The sequence below is a fragment of the Macaca fascicularis genome, chromosome 19 (genome assembly GCF_037993035.2).
Source record: "Macaca fascicularis isolate 582-1 chromosome 19, T2T-MFA8v1.1".
Classification (NCBI taxonomy): domain Eukaryota; kingdom Metazoa; phylum Chordata; class Mammalia; order Primates; family Cercopithecidae; genus Macaca; species Macaca fascicularis.
The window spans coordinates 3,727,161-3,741,402 of NC_088393.1; the positions used below are offsets into that span (position 1 = coordinate 3,727,161).

Here is a 14,242-nt window from a genome sequence, read left to right on the forward strand (position 1 = left end):
TCATCTCACCTTCACACCTACGCTACTGCAAAAACAGAGAGACAAGTGTCCTGCCTGAGGCCACACAGCCAGGATTCAGACCCGGGCAGCCAACGTGCAGGGCTTGAGGGAGTCAGCTCCACACCTTGCTTCCGATCAAGGTGGAAAAAAGACCCCAGTCCTCACCCTCAGCCAACACCTCCCTCCATCCCTGCAGCCCCTGCCCCAGCTGGATGCCTGGCCTCAGGGCTGCCGGACTACTGCAGTGAGAAAAAACGGTCTCTATCCGTGCTGCAGGCTACGCAGCAGAATCAGTGCCTGGGGCATCCTCGCCCAGACCTACCCCCTCCCTTCCTCCCCGCCACCCTTAGGCTCACTCACCTCCTGGGTCAGGAAGGGGATAATCTGAGCGCAGATACCGCTCAGACGCTTCACAATCTCCGCCTGGCAGGAAGCAACAAGAGGAAGCTTGGAGAGGGGTAGAAATTTGCAACCCAGCTCTGGACTCCCAGGCGGACCAGGTGCTTGTAAAGCGGAAGGGTTGGGGAGGTGGCGCCCGCAGGTGCACAAGGGGAACTCAGGCCAGCATGGCATGGGCCGAAGCGGGATTCAGAGCCCCACCAAGCTGTGTGCTCAGCTGAGCGAGGCCCAGCGTGGCCTGGAGCTGGGAAGACCAGGGCTGAGGTCCTACGAGTCACAGATACACCACCTGCCAGACGCACACCCGCCAGGGATTTGCAAGAGGCAGACACGCTCAGACACCCAACTCAGACGCAGACACTGAGGTGCTGGGCTCAGCTGAAACAAAGGAAAGGGGCCTCCGCCCGGAGTCCCAGATTCCAGCCCTGGCTGGGCCCACGTCTCTCCCAGGCAAGGCTCCTCTCTTGGTCTCCTCCACTTCCCAGGGCTGATCTACCAGCTGGGGCTGCCTCCAGGTGGAGATCTCAGCCCTCCACACTCAAGGGAAGGGTTTCATCTGTAGAGGGTCTGGGCCCAGGTGCCTCAAAGAGGCTGAGCAGAGGAGGAGGCATGTGGGTGGGGAAGGGGGCGGGCATACAATGGCTGCGGGCTTCGCCTCTGCCTGAGTTACAGGTGTGCTGTGTGTCTGGTGGAGTCTGTGTCTCCTATTACCACCAGCAGGGTGAAACCGGGATTCCAGGGTGTCCCGCACCCCCATAAGGGGGTCTGTTGCATGGACCCATGCGACCACGCCATGCTTCAGCAGACAAGCCCCCTCCTACCCATATCAGAACCAACAGAGCCCCCACACATGCAGGAAAGCATGCCAGGGTGGGCACCCCCAGGCACCCCACACTCCCAGCCCACACCCTTCTCCTTCCCAGACACCAAGAAGTCCCAATACAAGGCTCTGCTCATTGATTCTAATATTCTGATAGAATCTAAGAGAGCCCGTGAAGCTCAGAAGCTTGGGACCCCTCTCATCCCTTTACAAACCACTGGCTGTTCTCAGGATCTCAGGGTGAAGCATGGACCACTGAAGTCAATTAAGTCAATTTTAGAATCTTTGGGCCTATTGGCTGGGTGTGGTGGCTCACGCTGTAATCTCAGCACTTTGGGAGGCCGAGGCAGGCGGATCACCTGAGGTCAGGAGTTCAAGACCAGCCTGGCCAACATGGAGAAACCCCGTCTTTACTAAAAATACAAAAAATTAGCCAGCGATGGTGGCAGGCGCCTGTAATCCCAGCTACTAAGGAGGCTGAGGCAGGAGAATCGCTTGAACCCAGGAGTTGGAGATTGCAGTGAGCCAAGATTGGGCCATTGCACTCCAGCCTGGGCAACAAGAGTGAAACTCCGTCTCAAATTTAAATTAAAAATTTTAAATTAAAATTAAAATTTAAAAAATTAATTTTTTATCTCAAAATTTAAAAAAAAATCTTTGGGTCTATCTCAGAACCTTGAGATCAGAAGTTCAAGAACAGCCTCAGAACCTTTTAACACATCTCAGCACATAGATAAGACAATCTCAGAACCCTGAGGTCTATCTCTGAACCTTCAGGTCAATCTCAGAACCCTGAAGTCAATCTCAGAACCCTGAAATCTATCTCAGAGCCCTGAGGGCTATCTCTGAACCTTGAGGTCTATCTCAGAACTCTGAGTTCTATCTCAGAACCTTGAGGTCTACTTCTGAACCTTGAGGTCTATCTCAGGACATTGCGTTGAGGTCTATCTCTGAACCTTGAGGTCTATCTCAGAACCCTAGGTCTATCTCTGAACATTGAGGTCAATCTCTGAACCTTGAGGTCTATCTCTGAACCTTGAGGTCCATCTCAGAACCTGAGGTCAATTTCAGAAATTCGAGTCTATCTCAGAACCCTGAGGTCAATCTCAGAACCCTAGGTCTATCTCTGAACCTTGAGGTCAATCTCTGAATCTTGAGGTCTATCTCAGAACCCTCAGGTTAATTTCAGAAATTTCAGTCTATCTCAGAACCCTGAGGTCAATCTCAGAACCCTAGGTCTATCTCAGAACCTTGAGTTCTATCTCAGAACCCTGAGGTCTATCTCTGAACATTGAGGTCAATCTCTGAACCCTGAGGTCAATCTCAGAACCCTAGGTCTATCTCAGAACCTTGAGTTCTATCTCAGAACCCTGAGGTCTATCTCTGAACATTGAGGTCAATCTCTGAACCTTGAGGTCTATCTCTGAACCCTGAGGTCCATCTCAGAACCCGAAGTCAATTTCAGAAATTTGAGTCCATCTCAGAACCCTGAGGTCAATCTCAGAACCCTAGGTCTATCTCAGAACCTTGAGGTCTATCTCTGAACCTTGAGGTCAATCTCTGAATCTTGAGGTCTATCTCAGAACCCTCAGGTCAATTTCAGAAATTTGAGTCTATCTCAGAACCCTGAGGTCAATCTCAGAACCTTGAGGTCTATCTCAGAACCTTGAGGTCTACCTCAGAACCTTGGATCACACTGAGAAGCTCTGGAAGAGGCTCAGAGCCTTATGGCACTGGGGTCAGTCTCAAAGCCCTGAAGATAGCCACAGAGTTTTGAGGTCTGTCTTGGAAAAGTGGGGTCACAGTCTGAACCATGGCATCAAATTCAGGGCCTGGAGAACAATCTCGGAACCTTAGCCAATCACACTGAGACCAATCTCAGAAGCTTCAAAGCAGGAACAGAACCTGGAGTCCATCTCAAAACTTCAGACTCTCTGGGCTGAAAAGGACCTCGAAGAGTGTTCATCCAGCCCCCTCCCGGGACAGAAGTCACCTCCACAGCCTCCCTGGCCTGGCTGCCCTGCCTCTGCTATGTGCCCTCCTTGATGGGGATGCCTGGTGGCCCCTGCCCGCTGCCTGCCTCTCTGCTGGACGCTTCAACTGCTGGCTACTGTCTTCAGAAGTTGGGACTCATTTTCCTTCCATGAGGCTGAAATTTGCCTTCCTGGTCCCAGATAGGCCCTCTGTGACCTCTGAGGAGATTTCAGGATGAGACCCGTGTTCCCTAGGTCTGCTCTGGCCCCGGCTGCCCATACTGGGTCCCTCCCAGGGCTTCCAGACCCCCATCCTCCCTCCTGAACACGCTTAACACCAACCCAGTTACCTGCTTATGCATTTCAATGTTGAGACCATAAGACATCTCATAATACTGAAAAGGAAAAACCAAGTAAGAACCTCTGCAGTGGAGATGGGTGCCCTCCTCCAGTCAGGTGATGCCAGGGTCTTCCAAGAGCCCCCCAGGTTCGGGGGATCACAGCAGGACGCAGAGCACCCCCAGCTCCACGGGGTCTCAGAAGAGAAGCCCAGAGGAGAAAGCCGGGGTTCTGCCTGGAAGGGCCCCCTCTACTCTCCCCAGACAGGCAGGGCAGGTAGGAAGCGTCCAGAGGCCCTGGCCCCACCAGGCGAGAGGTCCTCCCTGTCTCCCTGTTCCCAGAGCTGGGTGGACCCTCCGAGAGAGAGACCCTGAAATCCCAAAGCCGCCCAATGTACAGACAGGAAAGACGAGGCTCGGAGAAGGGCAGGGACCTACCCCAGAGTCCACCGTGGCTCAAAGCCCTGCCCGCCTCTCCCCGCACCCTGGCATCATAAGTGCCCTCACCATGACATAATGTCGCTGCATTTCCGTCTTCTCACTGGCCAGCTTCTCACATTCTAGCTTGAGGCTGGGAAGGAGAGAGAGGGCAAGGGGCTCCCAACCGCCCCATGTGGGCCGGCTTCCAAAGTGAGGGGCTGGATCTCCCCCTCCCGACTTCCTTACAGACCTCCCAGCACCTCCTGTCCCAGTCCCTCCCCGCCCCTTCCTGGGCTCCCAATGCCCCAGCTCTGACTGTCCCCAGACCCCTCTGCACCTGCGCTTTCACCTGGAGGCCTTTCCCGCGCCCTGGGAGCCCCTCCTCCCCGCCCTGCTCCCCGGAGGCCCCGCCCCGCCCCGGCGCCCAGGTGAACTCCCGCGGCCCCTGGGGCGGCCCCCCCTCACCTGTGGTACTGAGCCTGGAGAAACTGGAATTCTTCTTTGATGCGGTCGCAGATCTCCAAGATAGAGAACTTGAAGGGCTGGCCGGACTGGAGCGGGGTCTGGGGGGGTTTGGGGAGGGACGTCAGGGTCTGAGTTCCAGGACACCGGGGACCCCCTCTCCGCAGCCCCCACTCACCGGGTGCCTTCCCTGGGGGTACATCCTGCCGATCCCGGAAGCCCTCCAAGCGCCACCAGAGCTTGATGATATGGAGGCGGCAAGAGTGGGGGAGGCTGAAGTGGGGTGGGGGGGAGGCTGCCCGAAGAAAGAGGGAGGAGGGAGAGGCGGCGCGGGGCAAGGGACCCTGGAGTCCCTGGCGCGCCCCCAAGCGCGCGCGCCCGGGGTCGTGGGAGCCCCTCCCCGGGCCGGGGCGCGCGGGGCGGGCGGGAGCAGCGGACGGGGCGGGGGCGCGGCGAGGGCGGCCGCGGCAGCCGGCGCAGAAGGTCGGGCGCGCCGCGGCCGGGTTTCGGCGGCGGCGGCGCGGGCGGCGGGCCCCGCGCGGAGCCGCCTCCCTCCGGCGGGGCTCGGCCGGGAGCCGCAGGCTGAGCCGCCTTAAGGTGGCGCGGCCGCCCCCACGCACCCGCGGCCCGCCCCGCGCCCACCCCCGCGCGCGCCGCCCCTCCCTGCGCCCGCGCGTCCGGGTCCCCGGGCACCCGCCCCCTTCCTTCAGTCCCTGGGCCTGTGGGGAAACTGAGGCCGAGTGGGGAGGCGCCCAGTGCCGCAAAACGGGGTCCCCACCCCCTCCCGGAGGGGCGGGAGGAGAAACACCAGTGAAGAAATTCACATGGTGTTACCCACCGTTGGGGGGGCTTGCGGAGGGCGGGGGCCCCTCTGGAGTCGGAAATAGCTTTTCTGAGCAAGTGACATTGGGCTGAGATGGAAGGGTCAGGACGACGCAGCCTTGCCAAGCGCTCGCAGGAAGCCCTGCCAGGAAGGGAATCTCACAGCAAACACTGCTTCCCAGATCAGGCGGGGCCCTCACCCTCTGGGGGCCTCAGTAGTCTCTGCAAAAGGTCAGGGATGGTGCGCGATCTTTAGTGTTTAATTTTTTGCAGAGACAGGGTCTCACTATGTTGCCCAGGCTGGAGTACAGTGGGGCGATCATGGCTCACCGCAGCCTCGAACTCCTGGGCTCAAGCGATCCTTCCCCCTCAGCTTCTCGAGTAGCTGGGACTACAGGTGTGCACCACCATGCCCAGCTAATTTTACAATTTTTTGCAGAGATGACCAGGAGCGTCTCACTATGTTGCCCAGGCTGGTCTTGAACTCCTGGACTCATTCCTCTCTCTTCCGCCTTCCAAAGTGCTGGGATTACAGGCGGGAGCCACGGCACTAGGTACTACACTTAAATGAAATGGTGCATGAACGCCCTCAGCATTTCCCTACACAGAGCAAACTTCCACAGATAGGAATTGTATTCCTACTGCCATCACCAGTGGACTGCGCTGTCTCCCTTCTCACACTGGGTTTCTTGAAGGCAGGGGCCATGTCCCACTTAGAACTGGAAGAACCACAGCTCTGCCATCAGACTCAAGTCTCACCCAGGGCAAAGGCTCCAGCCCCGACCAGAAACCACAGACATCCAGCCAGCATCCTTCAGGCCCACCTGGGGAGTGGGAAGCTCTTATTCTCTCTGGAGAAACCTCAGGAGAGGTTCGTTAAGTCAATCAACAAACATGTACTGAGTGCATACTGTGGACCACACACTGCAGTAGACACTGGGGCACAGCTGGAAACAGAACAGAGAAAAATCCATGCCCCTTGATCATGCTTGGACCTGTGCCCTTAGATGAACGAATACCTAAGGTACCTAAGGGTTAGGGTTACAAAAACCCATTTTGTAATGGGCACAAGAGCCTTATCAATGGGCCAGGTCAATGGGCCAGGAGTGGTGGGTCATGCCTGTAGCCCCAGCACTTTGGGAAGCTGAGGAGGGAGGATCGTGTGAGCCCAGGAGTTCAAGACCAGTGTGGACAACGCAGCGACAATACAAAATAAATGTTTGCATTTTTTGTATCTCTACCAAAAAAATGAAAAAATAATTAGCCAGGCATGGTGGTGCACACCTGTGGTCCCAGCTAGTTGGGGGGCTGAGGCGGGAGATACCTGAGCCCCAGGAGGTCGAGGCTGCGATGAGTAGAGATCACGTCACTGCACTCCAGCCTGGGTGACAGAACACGACCTTGTCTCAAAAAAAAAAAAAAAAAAAGCCCTTATCAAATTTAAAGCCATCGTTTTCCAGCCCACAGATATTTACGGAGCACCTACGACGTGCCAGGCATCCTTCCAGGCACTGGGATTTTAAGGGTGGATAAAGGAGACAGATCCCTGCCCTCTCTGAGTCTGTGGGATGTGAGTGACAGGCTAGGCAGGTTCACAGCTTGATAATTATGGGACTATTTGTATAGACAGAGGAAGAGTTTAGGGGGCAGTGATAGAAATTAACAAAAGGAAACCTGCTTATCGGGGGTGTCTGGGAGAGGGCTCTTGGGGGAGGGTAGCCTTGGAAATGAGACCTGAACGATGAGGTTGGGCAGCTCTGGGAAGGGAGGAAAAGAGAGAGCCTGGGATAAAGACACGTGTGTGTGTGTGTAGTACTCATTGGCTCCCTATTGTCCTCAAAATAAATCCAAGCTCGTCTCTCTTCCCACAAGGCTCTGCACAAAACTCCCCCTTTTCCCCTTGATGATCTCTTTTTTAACGTTTTGTTTATTGTCTCTGGAGTGCAGTGGTGCGATCTCAGCTCACTGCTGCAACCTCCGCCTTCTGGGTTCAGGTGATTCTCCTGCCTCAGCATCCCGAGTAGCTGGGATTACAGGCGCCCACCACCAAGCCTGGCTAATTTTTATATTTTTAGTAGGGACCGGCTTTTGCCATGTTGGCCAGGCTGGTCTCAAACTCCTGACCTCAGATGATCCACCCGCCTTGGCCTCCCAAAGTGCTGCGATTACGGGCTTGAGCCACCATGCCCAGCCCACAGTGTGTTTTGGATGTGAGTATGTTTACTCGGAGGTTGTTCGAGTCCTTGTTTGTCTCCCTCACCACGAAGAAGGCTGTGGAGGGACTGAGCCTGTCTAGGTCCCTGCAGGGCCTGGCACACGGCAAGTGCTCAATAACCAGCCTAAAGCCAGAAACCACTGGCCACATTCCCTGCTCAGAAAGTCTCACAAACAGGCAGAGCCATCATTCCACGTTGCCAAGAGTCTGTGATTCCAGGTTCTCGGGGGTCTGTGAAGTGCTGATTCCAAACCCTTTTCAGCAGGTGTTTCACTCCCCTGGAAGGCCAACATCTCCCCTGCCAGGACCTTGAGCACACATAGTGGCATCCGTCCTCATTGTCTGCAACTGTCCACACCCCACATTTTCCTTCTTGTTGGTTGTGTTTTTTTGTTTGTTTGTTTTTTTGAGACAGAGTCATGCTGTCGTCCAGGCTGAAGTGCAGTGGCATGATCTTGGCTGACTGCAACCTCCGCCTCCCAGATTCAAGCGATTCTCTTGCCTCAGCCTCCCAAGTAGCTGAGATTACAGATCTCGGCTCACTGCAACCTCCGCCTCCCAGGTTCAAGTGATTCTCCTGCCTCAGCCTCTCGGGTAGCTGGGATTACAGACATGCACTACGCCTAATTTTTTTTTTTTTTTTCTGAGACGGAGTCTCGCTCTCTCGCCTAGGCTGCAGTGCAGTGGCCGGATCTCAGCTCACTGCAAGCTCAGCCTCCCAAGTTCACGCCATTCTCCTGCCTCAGCCTCCTGAGTAGCTGGGATTACAGGCGCCCGCCACCGCACCCGGCTGATTTTTTGTATTTTTAGTAGAGACGGGGTTTCACCGTGTTAGCCAGGATGGTCTCAATCTCCTGACCTCATGATCCGCCCACCTCGGCCTCCCAAAGTGCTGGGATTACAGGCGTGAGCCACCGCGCCCAGCTAATTTTTGTATTTTTAGTAGAGACGGGGTTGCACCATGTTGGCCAGGCCAGGCTGGTCTCGATCTTCCGGCAGGTGATCCACCCGCATTGGCCTCCCAAGTGCCGGGATACAGGTGTGAGCCACCGCACCCCTCCAGATCTTCTGTCTCCTGCCAAAGCCCCGGGCTCTGGAAACCCAGTGGCTCCTTCTCGACCTCCATCGCAACGCTTGCTCACAGCAGCCTCACCTCCCTCTGCAGCGCTCTCCTGTCCTGGCGGCCCTCGTCCCTCTCTAAGCACAGGTGTGGTGGCTCAAACCTGTAATCCCAGCACTTTGGGAGGCCAAAGAGGCCAGGAGTTTGAGACCAGCATGGGCAACGTAGCGAGACCCGCATCCCCCGCCCCGCCCCTGTCTCTACAAACAAATAATAAACATAGGTCTCTGTCCTTCCTTAGCCCGGTCACCTGAATGTCACCTTGACCCATACCTCTGGCTTCCAGGGCTCTGAGACACCGCCTCCCCCTTGAGGCTTCAGTGATTGCCTCATGAGGATGGCTGCAAGCTCTGGCTCCACCTCTGGTTCCTACCCTGAGATCCAGCCCTGTGGGTCCAGCCACCAACTGGGCATCTCCCCTAGAGGTTCCCCAGATCTTAGACTCTTAACCCCTGCTTCCGTCAGGGTCCCCACACACAGCCCCCCAGATACTCCAAACCAGAGCATCAGCCTAGTCCTCTATTGCCAGCACCAATCCTGCAACCCTCCTCCTTTCTCCCCGCCCCACCAGCCCCCACCCTGACCAGGCCTTTGTCCTCTCTCCCATCTGGACCACAGCCACCTCCTCCCTCTGAGCAGCCTTTGTTTTTGGTGATCTTCAGTTGGAGCCTGGCCCTCCTTCCCTCAAACCCTCCCCTGGCTCCCTATTGCCCTAAGGACAAATGTCCAGCTTTTCAGTTTAGCACTGGAGCCTCTGCATCCCTGCCCCAGCCAGCTTCACCTTCCTCCACCAGATCACACCACACCCCCAACCCCCTCCAGCCACCCTGACCAGATTACCTAATTGGTGTCCTTTCTTTCCCACCTCTGCGCCTTTCCCTGCTTGTTATCTCTTCCTGGAATTCCCTCCCCCTCCTTTTATGGCTGGAGAAAGTCCATTTTTTCAAGGCCTAACCCAAAAACTGTCTCCTCCAAAAGCCATCTCCCCCAGCCTCCTGTCATCCCCTCCATACGTGCATACACACACACACAGTGGACACAAACTGCTTGGTGTTGGTGGATAAGTGGATATTTAGTCTACGACCACCTCCACGTGCTGCAAGAGGCTGGAGCCCTAGAGAGGACCCAGCCCCAGGCCTTCCAGGGAGGGGCTCCCAGAGCATCTGGCGGGGACAGAGGTACGGAACACGTACCCTCCCAGGGCCACATAGCGCACTGCCCGGTGAGTGAGCGGAGGCTTCCTGGAGGAGGGCATCTTTACCCAGCAGTCTTCAGATCCCTCTACCAGGCACGTTGCACCGGGGAGGGTAAATACAGATTTGCGGATTGCCCGAGAAGCCACAAGACCACACACGCACACAGGAACACACCCCATCCCTTGGTGTGTGTGATCCGCCAGGAAGGAGGAGTTTCTGCTCTGGGCAGCAACATCCCTAACTTTGGAAGCAGCGGGTGGAATCTGGGGAGACTCAGCTGCCAGCAACTGTGTGCGATACTGGGGAACCCTTGGCCGCCTGTGACTGCCTAACTCCCCAAAATACCACATCCGGCCAGAGCAGGAAGCAGGGAAGCAACCTGCCAGGCGTGTTCCAGCCTGGGCAGAGTCCCCAGCGACTTCATTTGCCACGCGGGGCTTCACGGACCACCTCTTTGGGCCTCAGTTTCCCCAGCTGCACCATCGGGGAAGAAGCTGCCAGAGGGGAAAAGGAGCTCAGCCGCCGATCTCCCCCTTCCCACTACAGAGAGACTCAGTCCCTGGTTCCTGGCCAGGGTTTTATAATGTGGATGTGGGTTTAGGAAAAAAAAAAAGGAAAAAGCTGAGAAGCTGCGCTGGGACCCCGGATTGCTCAGACCACCTTAAATCAGCCTGGCCGCCCCAGCTACTGTGGAAATTCCTTTCTCCGCGGTGGTTGGCTGGGGGCGCCAGCCAATCCGCTCGCGGCGCTCCCACATGGGCCAGTGACGTCACAGGGGAAATTGGCCAATGGGGATTAGGAGACCAGCAGCCAATGACAGGAGGCACTGGGATCAGTAGGGCCAATCGGAAGAGAGCTCGGCACTCCCGGCGGGGTTTGGCGAGTGTGGCCCCCCTCCCTAGAATCTGAGACCCTGGTGGACGCCCGAGCCCAGCCGGATTGGAGGACGGGGGGGATAAAGCTCCATTATAATTCGGAAACAGGGGAAAGCGAGTCACCCCCAAGCCTGGCCTATCTCCCCTTAAAAACAAGGGACCCTCGTGCAATATGCTACCTTGAAAAATCCCGGCTAGCTGGCGGAGGAGAGGTTGCATCTTTCTTCCTATTTCACAGATAGGTAAACTGAGGCAAAGAGTAGTTAAGTCATGCTGAAGACCTGAAGCTCTTACCCGAGCCTGGAGGCTCCAGGAACGGGCTCAGTTTTATTTCCCAGATTGGGGGGCGGGAGTGGGCCTATAGGTAGTCGGGGGGCGGGTGGTGCTGGTCCTTGTGCCTCAGTTTCCCCGAGCGTGCAAGCTGGAGGAGAGCACGGGTTTTCAGAAAAAGACTACGATTCCCAGAAGCTCCCGCGCGGCGCCCGCCCGGGCTGTCAATCAAAGTAACGTGGGTACCTCTCCGGCCCGCTCTCCCCCGCCCGCTACCTCCCTCCCGCCAGCTCCCGCTCCCTCCCTGCCGGCTCCCGGCCCGGCGCGGTATAATTACAGCCCATTGATCCGACCCGGGCCGGGAAAGCGGCTCCCTCGGGGAGGCCAAGCCTTTGGCTTCCGACACCGCCAACCTCTGCCTACCGCCCCCTCCAGCCGAGCTGCTGGGCCACCAGCCAGGCCTGTCCCCTCCCGCTGGCCCCGGGCTCGCGGGTGACCTCTGAGCCTCAGCTCCCCGCCACGCTTGGCGGTGTGCCCCCCCGGAAAAATCACACACACATTTCCTTCCACCCAGGAACATGGGGAGCCATCTCCCTAGAACCTCCAGGGCCTCTCTTTGAGCCTCAGTTTACCCACATGCACAGTGAGATTGCTGGACAAAACTCATTCATGAAACCAATACTCCGTGCCGTTCTGCCTGTGAGCAGCCAGGGCTGACCTTGGTGGAAACTCAAGGAGGGGCTCCCAAGTTTGGGAGGAGGGGAAGACAGCCCAACTCTCTCAGAACCCCCGTGGTGGTCAGCGTTGGGGTGAGGGAGGATCAGAGCTGGGGGTGGGAGTCGGGGCAGGCTCAGCCAGGATTTACCGCCCTCATTGGGAAGTTGGGATAGCTTTCTAGATGTTAGGTGGTAGTATTTAATAGATGTTGGAGCTGGGCGTGGTGGTTCACGCCTGTAATCCCAGCACTTTAGGAGGCCGAGGCAGGCGGATCGCCTGAGGACACGAGTTCGAGGCCAGCCTGGCCAACATAGTGAAACCGTCTCTACCAAAATACAAAAATTAGCCGGGCATGGTGGCACGCTCCTGTAGTCCCAGCTACTCAGGAGACTTGAAGCAGAATAATTGCTTGAACCTGGGACATGGAGTTTGCAGTGAGCCGAGATCGTGCCACTGCACTCCAGCCTGGGCAACAGAGTAAGACTCTGTCTCAAAGAAAAAAAAAAAAAAACAATAAAAAGGTGTTAGGCTTCAGTATTTAAGCTAGGGTTTTGCAGAATGCATAGGAGTTGCCTCATTTGAGCAGTGCCTTTAGATCACCCTAACCCTAAGTGGACAGAAGAAAGATGGGGCAGCCTTAAGCCCTTTCCTGTGACAGAGTGAGCCTTGGGCTCTGACCCCTAGCTTTGCTGTGTGGATCTCTGAACATTCCCCAGCTGTGAAGTAGGGGAGAGGTAGACACCCCCTACAGTTAGAGGGCCCTGTACCTATTTTCGCATGGTTGTTGAAGTCACCGTGGGTTCTGACCAGTGGGAGTCAGGGACTGGGAGCCCATGGCAGGAGGCACTAGGATTGGCTGAGGGGCTCAGGAACTCCAGCCTCTCCCTGAGTAAGAACTGGGCGGCTGGGGGAGAAGTCCCAGAGTGACAGCGGCTCAGTGCCAGGCATGTTCACTCTGCTAGGGTTTCCTTGTCTGGAATGCAAGGTTGATAATAGAATCTTCAAATAAGGCCTATAAAGTACTTACAATAATGCATAGTGGGCCGGGCACAGTGGCTCACACCGATAATCCCAGCACTTTGGGAGGCCAAGACGGGTGGATCACCTGAGGTCAGGAGTTCGAGACCAGCCTGGCCAATGTGGGGAAACCTTGTCTCTACTAAAAATAGAAGAATTAGAGGCCGGGCGCGGTGGCTCAAGCCTGTAATCCCAGCACTTTGGGAGGCCGAGGCGGGCGGATCACGAGGTCAGGAGATCGAGACCATCCTGGCTAACACGGTGAAACCCCATCTCTACTAAAAATACAAAAAACTAGCCGGGCGCGGTGGCGGGCGCCTGTAGTCCCAGCTACTCGGGAGGCTGAGGCAGGAGAATGGCGTAAACCTGGGAGGCGGAGCTTGCAGTGAGCTGAGATCCGGCCACTGCACTCCAGCCTGGGTGACAGAGCAAGACTCCGTCTCAAAAAAAAAAAAAAAAAAAAAATAGAAGAATTAGCCAGGTGTAGTGGCACATGCCTGTAATCCCAGCTACTCAGGAGGCTGAGGCAGGAGAATCCTTGAAATCCAGAAGGCGGAGGTTGCAGTGAACCGAGATCACACCACTGCACTCCAGCCTGGGCAACAGAGCAAGACTCCGTCTCAAAAATAATAATAATAATAATAATAACAATAATAATAATACATAGTAAATGCTCCATAAAGGGTGGTTATTTGTATTCCCCACATTTCTTTATTTTGTCCTTATTATTGAGACAAGGTCTCGCTCTGTCACTCAGTCTGGAGTACAGTGCCACCATCATAGCTCACTGCAGCCTTGACCTCCCTCGGCTCAAACCATCCTCCTGCCTCAGCCTCTGGAGTAGCTGGGATCACAGATGGGTACCACCACACCCAGCTAATTTTTAAAAAATGTTTCATAGAGACAGGGTCTCACTATGTTGCCCAGACTGGTCTTCAACTCCTGGGCTCAAGCAATCCTCTTGCCTCAGCTTCACAGAGTGCTGGGATTACAGGTGTGAACCACTGTGTCCAGCCCCCACTATGTCCTAAATGGTCCTTCTTTCCCACCCTGCCCTCACACCCTACATCTACGCTATGCATTCTCCATTGTGCCCACATCCTTGATGATCCATTGAAATGTGAATCAGGGCTGGGCATTGTAGCTCACGCCTGTAATCCCAGCACTTTGAGGGGCTGAGGCAGAGGGGTTGCCTGCAGTCAGGGGTTCAAGAGCAGCGTGGTCAGGCCGGGCGCGGTGGCTCAAGCCTGTAATCCCAGCACTTTGGGAGGCCGAGACGGGCGGATCACGAGGTCAGGAGATCGAGACCATCCTGGTTAACACGGTGAAACCCCGTCTCTACTAAAAAAAAAAAATACAAAAAACTAGCCGGCCGAGGTGGTGGACGCCTGTAGTCCCAGCTACTCGGGAGGTGGAGGCAGGAGAATGGCGTGAACCCGGGAGGCGGAGCTTGCAGTGAGCTGAGATCCTGCCACTGCACTCCAGCCTGGGTGACAGCGCGAGACTCCGTCTCAAAAAAAAAAAAAAAAAAAGAGCAGCGTGGTCAACATGGTGAAACCCCGTTTCTACTAAAAATACAAAAATTAGCTGGGTGTGGT

At 55.9% G+C, this 14,242-nt stretch overlaps 1 protein-coding gene across 7 annotated transcripts in view; it reads right to left on the minus strand.

The window, feature by feature from the left end:
• The window catches only part of TLE2 (TLE family member 2, transcriptional corepressor), a 35,338-nt gene extending 29,960 nt beyond the window's left edge, over positions 1–5,378 (minus strand). For 5 of the 7 annotated variants that reach the window (XR_006694531.3, XM_045381035.3, XM_045381036.3 and 2 more), the window contains exons 1-5: positions 4,591–4,982; positions 4,416–4,513; positions 4,038–4,101; positions 3,543–3,587; positions 361–423 (exon numbers count right to left, since the gene is read on the minus strand). Coding sequence is in view for 6 of the 7 variants with exons in the window: in XM_045381035.3 (XP_045236970.2) it covers positions 361–423; positions 3,543–3,587; positions 4,038–4,101; positions 4,416–4,513; positions 4,591–4,614 (294 nt within the window). In the remaining variant the exon portion in view is untranslated. Of the gene's footprint in view, positions 1–360; positions 424–3,542; positions 3,588–4,037; positions 4,102–4,415; positions 4,514–4,590; positions 4,983–5,250 lie in introns of those variants that run through there. The other 2 variants (XM_074025305.1, XM_065536409.2) reach the window with 1 other exon arrangement.
• Positions 5,379–14,242: the final 8,864 nt, after the last annotated feature.